Here is a 14,349-nt window from a genome sequence, read left to right on the forward strand (position 1 = left end):
TGGCTAGAAGGAAATTCAGAGTTGCTTGCATCACAAGGAAAAAAAGATCTTAAATCATGGCCTGGAGAGATGGCTCGGCAGTCGAAGAGCACTGTCTGCTCTTCCAGAGGACCAGGTTTGACTCCCAGTACCCACATGGCAACTACAATTCGAGGGAGTCTGACATTCTCTCCTGGTCTCAGAGCACAGCAGGTATGTGTGTGGTACCCAGACATGCATGCAAGCATACACATAAAATAAGTCATAAAAAGATCTTTAACCAATGACCTAGCCTTTCTAGGAAAAGAACTGAATTGGATGGACAAAGGATGCTTAGGAGGGTGAGGGCTGGAGTCTGCCGGTGATGCCTTACGCTTTCTAACACGTGCAAGGTCCTGGGTGACTCACAAGCAGAGGAATCCAAGAGCGGAACGAAGGCATGTGAGACAGAAGCTAGAACAACAGAGTACAGCAATGAAACCAAACGGTGGCATGTTCAAAAGATCAAAATCGGCAGCTGTCTAATAGTCTGACAAAGAAATATAAATATGAAGGGAAAAAAGAGGTACCTAACTTAGAAATGTAAGTGCGGGCGATGGCAGGACATAGAAGCATTGTGCCTAGGGAAGTGGTGACCAGTGGAGCCTGCTTTGTGTTCTCAGGGCCTAATTAATCCCTAAGGAGCAGGAGGCTCGCCTCTGAAGGAATCACTTCAGGAGTGTTTGAACCAAGGACTAAGCCTGAGAGCTCTTCCTGAGGGCGTCATGGATGTGACTCTGGTTTTAGTCCCATGGGCTCTTTCTGCCCAGATGTAAGTTAGAGTAGGCACACTCATGCCCACTTTAGCCATCAGCAGACACTTAAACAAACAAACAAACAAACAAACAAACAAAAAACCTTTCTTTACCCAAATAACTAAATAGCTGGAGAGGAAGGTGAGAGGGAACAGGCTGACATGTTGTAGAGGCCAGCCTGGTCTACAAATTGAGGTCTAGAAGGACAGCCAGGGCTACAGAGAGAAACCCCAACCTCGGAAAGACAAAGAAACAAGCAAACAAAGTGAAACAAACAAACAAACAAACAAACCAACCCAACCCAAACCAAACAAACAACAAAAGCAAATCACTATCCTGCCCTGCATTTTATGGAAAGGCAGCTCCAATGGAGCTTGTCCTGAGCTTTGAGAACCCAACCCCCTGAGGAGCCTGCATGAGACCCCTTAGGGTGATGCCCCTCCTGCCCAATCTCTGGGATTCCACCCAACCGTGAACTCATCTATACCAGCCTTTCAGCAGCCCTCATCCCTGACAGGACTTCTGTGACCTCTCCAGTGTGATCTCTGCTGAGCAGGCTTTCTAAACCTGCCTGGCTGGGTCCCCAGCCCATGCACTGAGTCACTCAGCCCGTGCTCTGTGTGCAGACTCAAGGTGAATTACCCGACTCTGGTCCTGCTCCAAGCCTTGCCTAAGTGGGTCCCACCCAACATTTTGTTTGTGTTTTGGCATTGTCTGAGGTGCTGGGCATGGAACTCTGTCCCTTGTGTGTGTCAGGCAAGCCTTCAACCATTGAACCGTAGGGCTGTCCATGTAGCCCAGGATGGCCTCAAACTCAATGATTCTCCTGCCTCAGCCTCTGAGTGTGGGACTGTGGACAGGTACAGCCACACCTAGCTCAGCTGACTTCAGAGAAATCATAGGATCTGAGGGTCACCTGTGTAGGACAGAGGACATCTAGCTAGAGTTCCTTTTCTTCTACCATGGATGGAACTCAGTCACTGTCACCAGGCTTGGCAGGAGCCATCTTTTCTGCTAAGCCATCTCTCTAGCCCCTCGACTGCACTTTCTGCTGTTAGGGTTAGATCTTTCAACTCACAAAGGGAGGCTGTCTACACTAGCAACTGGCATTTGTACTTGCTCATCGCACCTCACTTGAGTGAGTCCAGAGCCTGGTCTATACTGTGTAGGTCTGTGGAAAGAGGATTTTTGCACCACAACAAAATTGCCTAACAAACAACAATAACAACAACATAAAAAACTGGCCAGTGATCTGTGTTGATTGATAATTGTGGAAATGTGTTGGTCCACACTCACTAGACTGGCTGAACTTACAAAGTCATCTGAAAACTGATGAAGCTGGACAGGAAAAACAAGACCTCACACCCTTCTGATGGGTCTAAATTAGCATGAACATGTAGGAAGCCAGTTTGGCATTATTAGTGGACGTTGAAAGTATCTGGACTTGGTGGTGTGCTTGTTCTGCATGCATGAAGTCCTATCATTGACCCCGCATCGTTTAATTCAAGCATGGTGACCTCCACACCCCTCATCCCAGCATCTTCAAGTACATGGAGAGTCCGAAGCTAGCCTGGGCTACATGAGACCATGCCTCAAAACAAAACAAAACACCAGGGCAGCAACCACAAACAGCACAGCTATGTTTCAATGCCCCAGAGACTCCACTGCTATGCCCAACCTAGAGTAAGCTATTTCTGGTGTTCCAGGAGGGTGTATGAGTGTGCCCAATCCTACATGGGTTTTAGAAACTCCAAGAAAATCCCCAACCTGATAACACCACATCCATTCACATTAATATGTACGGGACAGAAACCTTATGTTGAAGCAACTGCGGGGAACTGAAGAGTCACCCCTAACATCACAGCTAAATCTTAGGACTGCTATGGAGGCCGGCACGAAGACTTCATCTTCATTCTGCCTAATTCTGTACGTTTGAAGAAAGGCGAAGGATGCGTTTTGTGCTTTTGGCTGTAAGGTTTAAAAGCAACACAGATGCTATATGGTATTCATAGCTGGAGGTTAAGGATAACCGCAAGCAGGACAGGGTTAGCCTGTGATCAGCTCTGTGGGCCGGCGAGGACTGTGGTGTCTTGTCCTCCCCACTTCTCTGCTTTTTGGCTTTGGTTGATGCTGTGGTTGTCTCCCATTCCCGATCCTGCCTGACTCTGCTCAGTGTTCTTGGTGGGTCACTCTCTCTGCTTCCTTCTCCCAGTCCTCTCTATCTTCCTCATTCTTTAAGCCTCGCTGGTGTAATTACACTTGATGGAGACACTTGGAATCCCAACCAACTGGCTTCAAGAGGAACTTACTCCTTACCTTGTGCCAGCCTTTCTCTTGGATGTCCTTGCTAGACAAGAGGAGTGTCTTCCAAGCTGACATCCTGGATTAGAAAACTTCACTTTCTGTAGCCAAGGCTACTGCACCTCAAGAGCACGTATGTGTGTCCTATACACACTTCTTTACAGAGTGGGAGATTCACACAGTGGATTTTCTCAACAGCCCTGACATAGAGAGCATTCTGATCCTATCTAACAGAGGAAAACCAGAAGTTCCGAGGGACCGTCTCTTACACCCTGTCCCCACCCTGACTCTTCACCCTGGAGCAAGTAGCTCATTCCCGGTCTCCACACACACTCATCCTTCAACAAGGTCATGAGAAGCACCTGTGATAACCTGGCAATGCAGACTTCCTCTTAAGCACATTAGCTCATATGGTTCACATTGTGTGGGGGGGGGCACCACTCTCCTCCTCACCCTGCACGCCTGCCCCACCCCCACTGCAGGCACGTCACTCTCTCTTATACCCCTAAGCCTATGAAGCCTACTGCCTCTCTTGCTCCACTGACCCCTCCTCTGCTCAGCAGGCAGCCCCACCTGAAGTCTCACTACACCACGGTACCCTCATGGCTCCCCAGTGGGTTCAGCTCCAACTCCACAGTGATCATCATTTTCTGCTGTATCTTCCTGTGGATTACTGCCCTGCTCTGTTTCTTGAGGGCAGAAGCTATGGCTGTCTCCTTGAACCGACCCCCATTCCCTCTTAGTGCGGGCCGTCATAGTAAGGGGGGCACCTAATGAGTCTGCCCAATAAATTCAAGTTTACAAAGCTCTGGTAAAACAAGAAAGAGTAGCTTGAACTCTGTTTGCCAGGATGGTGTCTGGGCAGTGGTAGACGGCTGGACTTGGCTTACCAGCTAAGAACACCGAAACCTGGCTATGTCCTGCTGGGATAGAGCAACAGGGTTTAAATAAATGGAATCCCGACTGCACATTCTGTCTGTGCGGCCAGTTGCTGGGTGACAAAGACCTCCTCAGATCCCCTTCGCCCCTAAACCACTTCCACTTTGACTGTTCACTTTGACTGTCTCCTACACCAACCCTGGCTCTCTTCTGAATGGCAGCTCTCAAGTCTGAGGTGCTCCCTCCCTTCCTCATGCTTATGAGGGGAGTCAGGCTACGTCAGATTCCAAGTAGGCCAGTGTCACATTAGAATGTGTTGAGCTGAAGACATTGAAGCGAAAGCAGCCTCCACCCTCCTGGTCTTCCTAATGAAGCCCACAGATTTCCCTTCCATCCTGCACTCAGGGAAGAGGTGTCAGCAGGCACGGTTCCGAGACAAGTCTGCACAAATAAACCTGGAGACAATGACCCTTGACTTCTACTAACTCTCCAAACATTCTAATCATTTTGCATTCATTTATTGGGACCCTAAAGCCCCAGCCTCTTGTCTTGGCTCTCTTGGCTCTCCACACTACACATAAACGGTACTGTGCACACTACACATAAACGGTACCGTGTATATGCCCTGGAGTTGACTCCTGTGGACACGCTGCCTCTTTTTTTTCTGAGACACAATGCATGTGAAATTTAAAACGCTGGTAGAGATTACACGCTCCCCCACCCCCTTCCCATCAACTTGTCTTTTATCAGTTTAATTTCCTTATACCTATAAACTATGGGCTGGGCACCGTTGTGACTAAAGGCCAGTAGTGGGGGAGGAGACGAGGTTTATGCAGGCACTTTTGCCTGCCACTTGTGTTATTATTTAAAAATTATGTTCTGCCCATTAAGTGCCCAGGAAACCCAAGGGTAACTGAGCCTTCCCTGTCTTTTCAAAACTCTCGTGTTGCATGTCAAATAAGGAGCAACTCAAATCCAGGTTCCTGGCAGGCGGGGTATTACAGCTCAGGGACCGGCCTCCCTCACGGGCCACCTGTGGCACCCAGCCCCGATACTAGGCAGTCGTGGCTGACGATATGCTTTGCATAAGTAGGCCATCCTGGCTCCATTCCACCTGGGCTGAGGTGCCTGCTCTCCCCTGCCCAGGTCTTGGAGAAGGAACCTGAGGATAAATCCTGAAACTTGTTTGTGAGTCCAGGGGCAAGGAAGGGAGAGGAAGGCAGCTTGTTTCCGGAGTGAGGAGGGCAGTCCAGATCAAGACTAGACTTTGAAAGAGACTTTTCAGGTTTACCAACCCAGACGAGTCCAAGTTGGAAGAAAAAAAAAAGGGCTTAAAGCGTACCCATAAAAGAATTAACATTCTTGCTGCACCGCAGGGAGCCCACGGCTCTGCTAGGCTCTCTTAACTACTCTCCTTACTTCTCTCACAACAGCGGGTTATTTGGTCCCCTTTAGCCCTGCTCACCTGAAAGGCTTCATTGCTGCGGCCCAGGTCGCTGGGGGCTGTTGGCCTCAGCTCCAGGCTCATCTTGCTCTCACTGGGCTCGGAATTCTTTCCCGGGTCTGCCCTGGACATCCTCTGCTCAGAGACAGAGAGAGAGCAAGCACCACCTCTGCTATGTCAGAGGGCCACCTGCTGCTACCTCAGTTTGGAAACCTTTCCAATAACCTTTTAAATGACTTGGGCTGGAACCTGGTTGAGGTGGAGCAGGAGGGGCGGGCAGAAGGGCGGGGTGAGGCCTCTTTTTGAGCACGCCCACCCCATTCCTCTTTCCAGGGATGCTCAGCATAGATTTCTCATCACAAACGGGAACCCGCCGTTTTCTCTGTAGTCCTTTGCAAAATCGCCTACTTCCTGTGGACGGTGTTGGGGGCTAGGCAGGTGTTGCTGCATCTACGCCAGACATGTGGAAGATACAGTATGCATGACTTCGTATTCCGCCTGGGGAAACTTGAGATACGGGGAAAGACAATAAAAGGATGAGAATCAGGTGCAGGTCTGGCCTGCAGAGCTTTTCACTGCCCCCCCCCCCACTTTACCCCGAGGATCTCCAAACCCCAAGAACAGAATTGCAGAGATGGGCTGGCCACGCGTGGAAGGAGACTGTTCACTCCCTTATGTATACTTCTTAGTATTTTAAATGAACCACACACTCACTGTATAGCTCCTTCTTCGTCTTGTTCTCCTCACTCCTCCTCCTCCTCACTCTTCCTCTTCCTCTTCCTCCTCCTCCTCCTCCTCCTCCTCCTCCTCCTCCTCCTCCTCCTCCTCCTTCTTCTTCTTGTTCTTCTTCTTCTTCTCCTTCTTCATTATGGTCATGTAGCTTCTCATTAGTGAAGAACTAGAATGATAAAGTTTGATACTGGGAGACAATAGACATGAAAGTAGGGGAACCCCTCTTCCTACAGGCCTTATCTGGGTGATGATTTTATGAATAGTTGCTAAAGTGACCATTGTTTTTTGCTGATTTCTTAATGAAGCTCATGGCCTTTATTTTCACTACTAGACCCCGGATAACACAGACTTATCAGAACCTATCGTGTGGGTTCAAATAGGGTTTACCCTGTTCCAAGTCATCAAACTACAACATACAAGCTTAATCCAACCCACTACCCATTTTTATATGGCTTGAGTGTGTTTTAGGTTATTGGATAAATTAAAAAAAAATAAAGGGAAGAATACTTCATTTTTAAAAAAACATTAAATTAATGTTTTCAGACCGTAATACAAAAGTGATGGGCTTTACCATGGCATCTTCATATGCATTTGTCCTAGCGTGTTCTGGTTGATTCCCCTCCCCCACAGCCTCGTTGCCCTCCCACCTCCAGCTGATTCTCATTCTTCCTCCTCCAGTTAGCTTTCCCTTGTACTTTCTATTGCACACAGGGAAGGATATTTTCTGTCACATGAAAGTCACATGAAATTCCAATTTAAGGCTGGGTGTGGCAATGGCGCGCTCAGAGGCAGAGACAGGGCTGCAACAAGCTTGAGACCAGCGTGGTCTAGATGGTGAGTCTCAGCTAGCCAGGGCCAATGATAAGACTCTGACTTAGGAAAAAAAAAAATCAGGTTGGGAAGCAAGCCTGAAGGCCCAAGTTTTGTGTTGAGAATGGTGGAAGGAGAGAATCAACCCCTGACCTTTGGCACTGTAGCACTAGGATACCCCCACACACACATGTAATGATGAAGTCTTTTTTAATGTCAAATTCTAGTGTCGGAAATAATTCGACTGTTATACAAGCATGCCCGTTTGCTTATGCATTGCTTCTGGTTGCTTTACTGTAATTACAGAAACTTGACTGACAGCTCACATTCTTGCAGCTGCCAGTAAATGCTACAGTCTTGGAGCTAGCAACAGACCCTGCTTCAATCCCCAGCCTGGGACAGTAAGCCATAACCCAGTGTGTTTTCTACCCATTGGCTAAAGATACAGTACGTGGTTATTTTTGAGCCTATCACCTGGGAACGGAGAGGACTCTAAGGTCTGATTATAAGATATGGTGTGGGGCTGGAGAGATGGCTCAGAGGTTAAGAGCACTGGCTGCTCTTTCAGAGGTCCTGAGTTCAATTCCCAGCAAACCACAACCATATATAATGAGATCTGGTGCCCTCTTCTGGTGTGTAGGCATACATGTAAGCAGAACACTGTATACATAGTAAATAAATAAATCTTTAAAGATATGGTATGCTAGATATGATGGGGTACACCTCAGAGAGAGTAGAGGATTGTGAATTCAACTCAGACTCCATCTCACCTCTCTCCACCCCCACACAAAGATACACACAGTAATTACTCTTTCCCATTCTCCAACCTCACCATAAAAACTTGATACCCGAGGCAGCTGCACATATAACTTTGACCCTAAGATGCCCCAGATGGTCACATCCAGACTACAGGTTGATCTTATATGAAACCTGCAGCCTGTGGAGATAAAGCTCTCAGAACCAATGGGAGTCCAGCTTGTTATGAAACACCAGAGCTGACTGGAGTTATGGGTCTATCAGAAACGATGGTGGTCCCTTGCTATGAACTACATGTGGCTTATCGCTCTCAATCTGGAAACAAGCCATTCAATCAGAAAAAAGAGGTGAAAATTCTTTCCTCTTTCCCAGGACTGGATTTTATATCATCTAGAGTGATTTCAAGTCCTGATTTGTTAGAAGTAGCTGTGTCTCCCAACTCCTCTGGGCCGTTTTCTTCTTGGAGTCCCCAAATCTCATTTTTGTTTGTTTGTTTGTTTGTTTTTTTCAACACAGGGTTTCTCTGTGTAGCCCTGGCTGTCCTGGAACTCACTATGTAGACCAGGCTGGCCTCCAACTCAGAGATCTGACTGCCTCTGTGTTGGGACTCAAGGTGTACATACACTCCCCCTGCCCCCAGCAGCCTCAGTCTCATTTTTGAACCTTAAAAGCACCATGTAAACACCAAAGCAATGGGCATTTTACTAAGCTGGTAACTATACCCTTCGCCTCAGATGGCTGAGTGTTCATTGTTCAGATCCCTGTGTATTCATTGAAATCAATGTTTGTACTCGCTGAAAGTGCAAGAGCAAAACTATGAAAGCACACACCTCCTCCTGCCCTGTGCATGCCATACTGGGCTTTTTGTACAATGACATTTTTTTTTTTTTGGTTGTTTTCAAGATAGGGCTTTTCTCTATAACCCTGGATGTCCTGGAACTCAGTCTGTAGAGCAGGCTGGTTTCAAACACAGAAATCTGCCTGCCTCTGCCTCCCAAGTGCTAGGATTAAAGGCGTGCGCCACCACTGCCCTGCATTTTGAAAGGGAGAAGACGTAAATTAAGGCTGCTGTGTGCAATGCATGTACAGTGATGCTGTCAGGTGCTATCCTGGAGCTCTTGCTACCTCTGCCGCCCTCTGGAGAGACTCTTAGTCCGTCACACATTATCGTCTGTGTGCTTGCAAGATAAAATAACATTACTACCAATACTGTCAATATTAAAATTAAAAGAAAATGTACCAGGTGTGTTGGTATATACCTGGGATTCCCCACATTCGAGGGGTTGAGGTAGGAGGATGGTCAGTTCTGAAACCAAACTGGGAGGCACGGTATAAATAAATAAATAAATAAATAAAGTAATCCTACATGGTTTATAAATCACTAAACCCAGAAAACAGTCGATCTACTTTAATCCTTAAGATCACCTAGAGTCGGGCATGGTGGCACACCCCTTTAATCCCAGCACTCAGGAGGTAGAGGCAGGCGAATTTCGGAGTTCGAGGCCAGCCTGGTCTACAAACAGCCAGGGCTACTCAGAGAAACCCTGTCTCGGAAAAAAAAAAAATCACCTAGAAGCAGAGAAGTTGGTGTTGGGGGATAAAGGTGAATGGAAGTGGGAGGGGATGTGTCAGCATATGTGGGCCCTCCCTTCAGCCTCTGGCCAAACAAATAACAAAACCAAATGAATAAGGAAATGTATCTTCAACACTGGGGAGTCCCCAGCCTTGCTTGAGAGCACATGGAAGCAGTTGCCCGATCCTTTTCCTTGTTCGTGGTGTCACCAGGAGCCAGGATGGCTGTAGAGGCCGCCTACACCTTTGGCACTGCACCGAGGCCTGTCTGCGTGGCTTATTTGGCTGGTCGCTTCAGTTAAGAGTTCTAAGAAGGACAATTTTGGAGGCACGGAAGGGAGGAATATGACCACGTCAGCACACCGGATGCCGTTAGGCGTTTGTGTTCTTCCCACGTCAATGCTCAGGATACGTCTTTTTTCCTCCAACCTAAGAAGACAAAGTGAGTTTCCCAAGGCCAACAAATCACAAAGCCAAAAGGTGGGCTCACGTCTCTGACGTCTACTTAAGCTCCACAAAGCAGTAATGCCTACGGGATGCACGAGAGAGTTAACGTCCCACGCTCTCCCTGTTATAGGAAGCAAGCTACACACAGGGTGAAGAATGAACAAAGGTAAACAAAAAACCAAGAAACGTTTGGCCTGCCAGAGAGTCAGAATCTAACTTATGTATACACTCGAAATGTTTGGTCAAAGCTCCAGAAATGAGCGCTCGGAGCTGTGAGCTACCGAGCACAGAGGGCAGAGATGGCTGCCCTGAGTTACTGCTGTATCCGCAGTGCTTTGCAGAGTTCTAGAAAAGGGTAGGCTCTATGGTAAAGGGTAAAGAACTTACTCGTTGATCAAAGGTGAATGGAGGGCGGAACTTGGAACTCTGGGGACTGAGAAAGAAGTTCAATGGTGGGGGTCCCTTTGTCCTGCCTTCCTTACGGTCTAATCTCCCTTTCTTGTTCGTTGAGCCGGGCGGTGGTGGCGCACGCCTTTAATCCCAGCACTTGGGAGGCAGAGACAGGCGGATTTCTGAGTTCGAGGCCAGCCTGGTCTACAAAGTGAGTTCCAGGACAGCCAGGACTACAGAGAAACCCTGTCTCGAAAAACCAAAAAAAAAAAAAAAAAAAAAAAAAAAAAAAAAAAAAGATATAATTCTTGTTCGTTGAGACAGAGTCTCACTATGTAGCACTGACTGGCTTGACATTTGTTATATAACCCAAAGTCGCCGCAAATTCCCGACAATCCTCCTGCCTCGAGCTCCCGAGTTCTGGGCTTATAGGTATGCACCACCATGTTCAGCTAGTAGAATTCAGTCATTATTCTGTTTGATTTTTTTTTTCCTTTTTGTGTTTTTGAGACAAAGTCTCTATATGTACCTCTGGCTGACTTGGAACTTTCTATGTTAGACCAGGTTGGCCCTGGAGCCACAGATACCCCACAGAGCTCCAGAGCTCCTGCTTCTGCCTCCTGGGGGCTGAGATCAGAGGCCTGTCCCAGAGCACTTTCTCATCATGTACTGCACTAGTTTGACATCTACTGCTGCAAACACTGCCCTGCCCTGCCCTGAAGCGTTTACCTCCCTTGTGTCCTAAGGACAAGGTGTGAGTTTCAGAATGAATGATTAGGGAGCAAGCTTGTACCAGCCAGTTCTCCCCTGGAGCCTGAGGGGGGAAGTAGCTGAAGAGCCTATGGTGCAAAATACCTTGTGTGTGTGTTGTGTGTGTGTGTGTGTGTGTGTGTGTATAGACAGTCACTCTCATGGTCATGCTGACATGAACTGTACCTGGCTTTCTGCTAGGGAGGCACCTTGCTGAGAGCAATAGGTCTAACCTGCTTACCACACAGGCTTTCCCTCTGTGCTAAACCACTGAAGGCAAGCTCATTCCCATTAGCCCCTAGCCATTGGTAGTTGTAAAATGAGCAGTAGTTACACTGTCTTCCGGGTCTGTGATTAAGTCAGGGTAGGGTTGCTCCCTATTCTTAGTTAGCACCATGATATTTGTCCACACACAAAGGACTGCAGGCTAACCTGCCAATGGTGGCCTTTCTGCTGAGTCCTTGATGAGGTATGGACTGCTTCCCACCTTGGATGTGTCTAGAAGAATGGGAACATTGCACCTAGGCAGATAAGGTTGTCAGAGGTAGGAGAGGACAAACAGGGACTTGTCCTGACTTCCCTTAGCCTCAACAGTAACCCTCTGTGTCAATAAGGACCTTCCAGGAAACCCATTCTGAGAAAGGTGTGCCGAGATAGCTTTTCCTCTTACTAGTATTATCGATTGTCTGTAACATTCAGAGGATGGCTTACTCTGTGAGTGGGCAGCAGACCCACCTTAGTTCACACTTGCGTTGGATAGAATTCTCTCTATCTGTAAAAATCGCTGTTAGCAATAGTGCCGGTCCCATTCCTCTGGAGCAATGGATTGGTATGACAATTGTGTGTAATTTAAAGCTCTATGGACCCAGGTCAAAGTACGTGCATGCTTGTGTGTGCGTGTGTGCGTGTAGGTATCTATGTGTGTGTACGTGCAAGTCGTGTGTTTCTGTGCATGTGCAAGTACACACACATGTATGATGTGTGAGTGTGGCGGCCAGGAGTTGATGTCATGTAGGTAGCATTCTCAATCCCTTTCCACCTTACTTTTATAAATATTTTTATATTTATTTTATGTATATGAGCACACTGTACTGTACAGTTGGTTGTGAGCCTTCATGTGGTTGCTGGGAACTGAATTTAGGACCTCTGATCGCTCCGGCTCAAAGATTTATTTATTATTATATGTAAGTACACTGTAGCTGTCTTCAGACGCACCAGAAGAGGGTGTCAGACCTCTTTATGGATGGTTGTGAGCCACCATGTTGTTGCTGGGATTTGAACTCAGAACCTTCAGAAGAGCAGTCTTAATTGCTGAGCCATCTCTCTAGCCCTCCACCTTACTTTTAGAGTCACAAAAGCTGGGGTTTGCCACTTTGGCTAGGATGGCTAGCTAGCAAGCCCCAGGAACCCTCCTGCTTCTGTTTCCCCAACTTTGCAATTACAGGCATGTACTACCATGCCTGGCTTTTTGTGTTGGTGCTGGGGACCTGAACTCATACTCGTGTGGAAAGCACTTTATCAACTTAGCTGTTTCCCTAGCCCCCCACCCCCACCCCACCCCCAAAGCTGTTTTATTTTTAGTGTTGTTATTTTGGACAGGGCATCTCTATGCTTCTGAAGTTAGAGTGGAAGCAGCTCAGGCTGCCCTCAAACCGTCTGCAATGTTCCTGTGTCAGCATCTTGAATATTGGATCACACGCATACAGGGTCACACTTGGCTCCCAAACCAAGCTTTAAATACATTAGGCTTGGTCTGCAGAGTTGCCGTCCTGACATTCCATTGGGAGAAACACCCTGCTCCTTCTCAGAGTTTTTACATGGTTGGCTGTTCTGAGGGGGGAAATCATCTTTGGAAGAAGTAAATTTTGTCAACTATCTTACAACTATCATAGCAAGAATTCCGAGCGGGTGCTAACACTCGTGGCTGGAACTTTATGACAAGAGCATGTGCAGAGATGCTGAGAACCTTCTCCTAAGTGACACACTTGCTCCTAATCGAAGTAAGGAGAGCGGACATTTTATGGGCAAACCCAGAAGATACCACTGGAATCAAATATCACTCAAAAGAGGACCAAGGAAGATGCTGCTCCTTCAGACAGGACATGCTGAGGACATAGCATATCCTCTGATACTTCTTCCAACAGGACACCCTGAGTGTAATCACAGAGAAAGACTGAGCCCAGTTGAGGGACATCTGCCTGGACTTATGTCCTTCCTGTGTAAGATCATTAAAGACAAAGAAGGCAGATGGACGCTTCCAGCTCAGAGGACAGTAACCAGATATGATACATAGATGTAATGCCCCCTCCTTGTGGGGGTCCTAGAGCAAAGAAAATAACTGTTAGACAACGTGGAACTGGTGAGGTGGCTCAGAGTTCCTTCGCATGCTGTGACTGGAACCTGAAGCAGAAACTCTGTCTCCAGGCCTTCCAGGCACCACCCTTTCCTGAGGCTCTAAGCTTGCAGGCACATTCCTGGCACTGTGAGCCCCGCTCTGAACCTCGAGTGTCAAATACCCGTGCACGTGCTGCGTTTGCTTCTGCTTCTCTGAAGAACTCTGATGTCGGCTTGAACAATCTCATTTTACAGAAGAGAAAACCGGAACTTGAGTGATTTGGGGTTTGTTGCTCTAAATAAGGGGAAAAGGAAAAACCAAAAAAACCCCCCAAAAAACCAAACCCTAGATTCTAACTGTGAAAGCCATGTGCTCTCTAAGGGCCTGCACAGTTTCTCAAAAGGTAAGCTGGGAACACCGATACTTCCAGCCCTGTGGAGGAGGCAGGTGGATTTCCGTGAGTTCAAGGCCATACTGGTCTACAGAAGGAGTTACCCATCATCCTAACTCTGTCTCAAAAACAAACAAAATGCAAATGGACAGGGCATAGGCTCACAATTATGATCTCACACCTGGGGAGCATCTATAATGAATTCAAGGCATCCGGGGTTATTTAGAGAGGTTTTTGCCTCAACAAAACAAAACAAAACAAAACACCCAAACCCAAACCCAACCAACTAAAAAACCAAAAACCCCAGGGGGACTATAGTGTAAGGACAGCTGACCAAATCTGAATTTTGGATTTTGTTAATGTAACTATGTTAAACACCCTGACCTTGAGAGTTGTACTTGTTTAGATGGTCTTAGGAAATACAAACTGGAGTGTTTGTAAATAATCAATAAGAATTTGTTCATCAAAACAGCAGCCATAGCAACCCCTGGAGTCAAGGTTAGCTCATGAGCGTCTTTCAAAGCAGTCATTCTAGAACACTTCCAACCAGTCACTCAACAAACCTTATAGCAAGTAAGAGAAATGGTTATATTTTCCAGCTTCCTCTAGTGACCATGGTGGTTGGTGTCTCTGCTTTCTGTGGTGAGCGGCTTGGGGTCACACTTAGTTCTCACTTCCCTGCTTTCTGTGACAGAGGTACTCGGGGTCACATGTGGCTCTCACCTCTTCATCTGTTTTCTTTTCCTTGCTGGCAAATCTTCCAGGCCCT

At 47.3% G+C, this 14,349-nt stretch overlaps 1 protein-coding gene across 1 annotated transcript in view; it reads right to left on the minus strand.

The window, feature by feature from the left end:
- Slc28a3 (solute carrier family 28 (sodium-coupled nucleoside transporter), member 3) overlaps positions 1 to 5,599 on the minus strand; it is a 57,571-nt gene extending 51,972 nt beyond the window's left edge. Inside the window, exon 1 of the mRNA NM_022317.3 lies at positions 5,419 to 5,599. Within this exon, the coding sequence (NP_071712.3) occupies positions 5,419 to 5,529 (111 nt within the window). The 5' untranslated portion in view covers positions 5,530 to 5,599. The remainder of the gene's footprint in view (positions 1 to 5,418) is intronic.
- Positions 5,600 to 14,349: the final 8,750 nt, after the last annotated feature.

This window comes from Mus musculus, chromosome 13 (assembly GCF_000001635.26).
Source record: "Mus musculus strain C57BL/6J chromosome 13, GRCm38.p6 C57BL/6J".
Taxonomy (NCBI): Eukaryota; Metazoa; Chordata; class Mammalia; order Rodentia; family Muridae; genus Mus; species Mus musculus.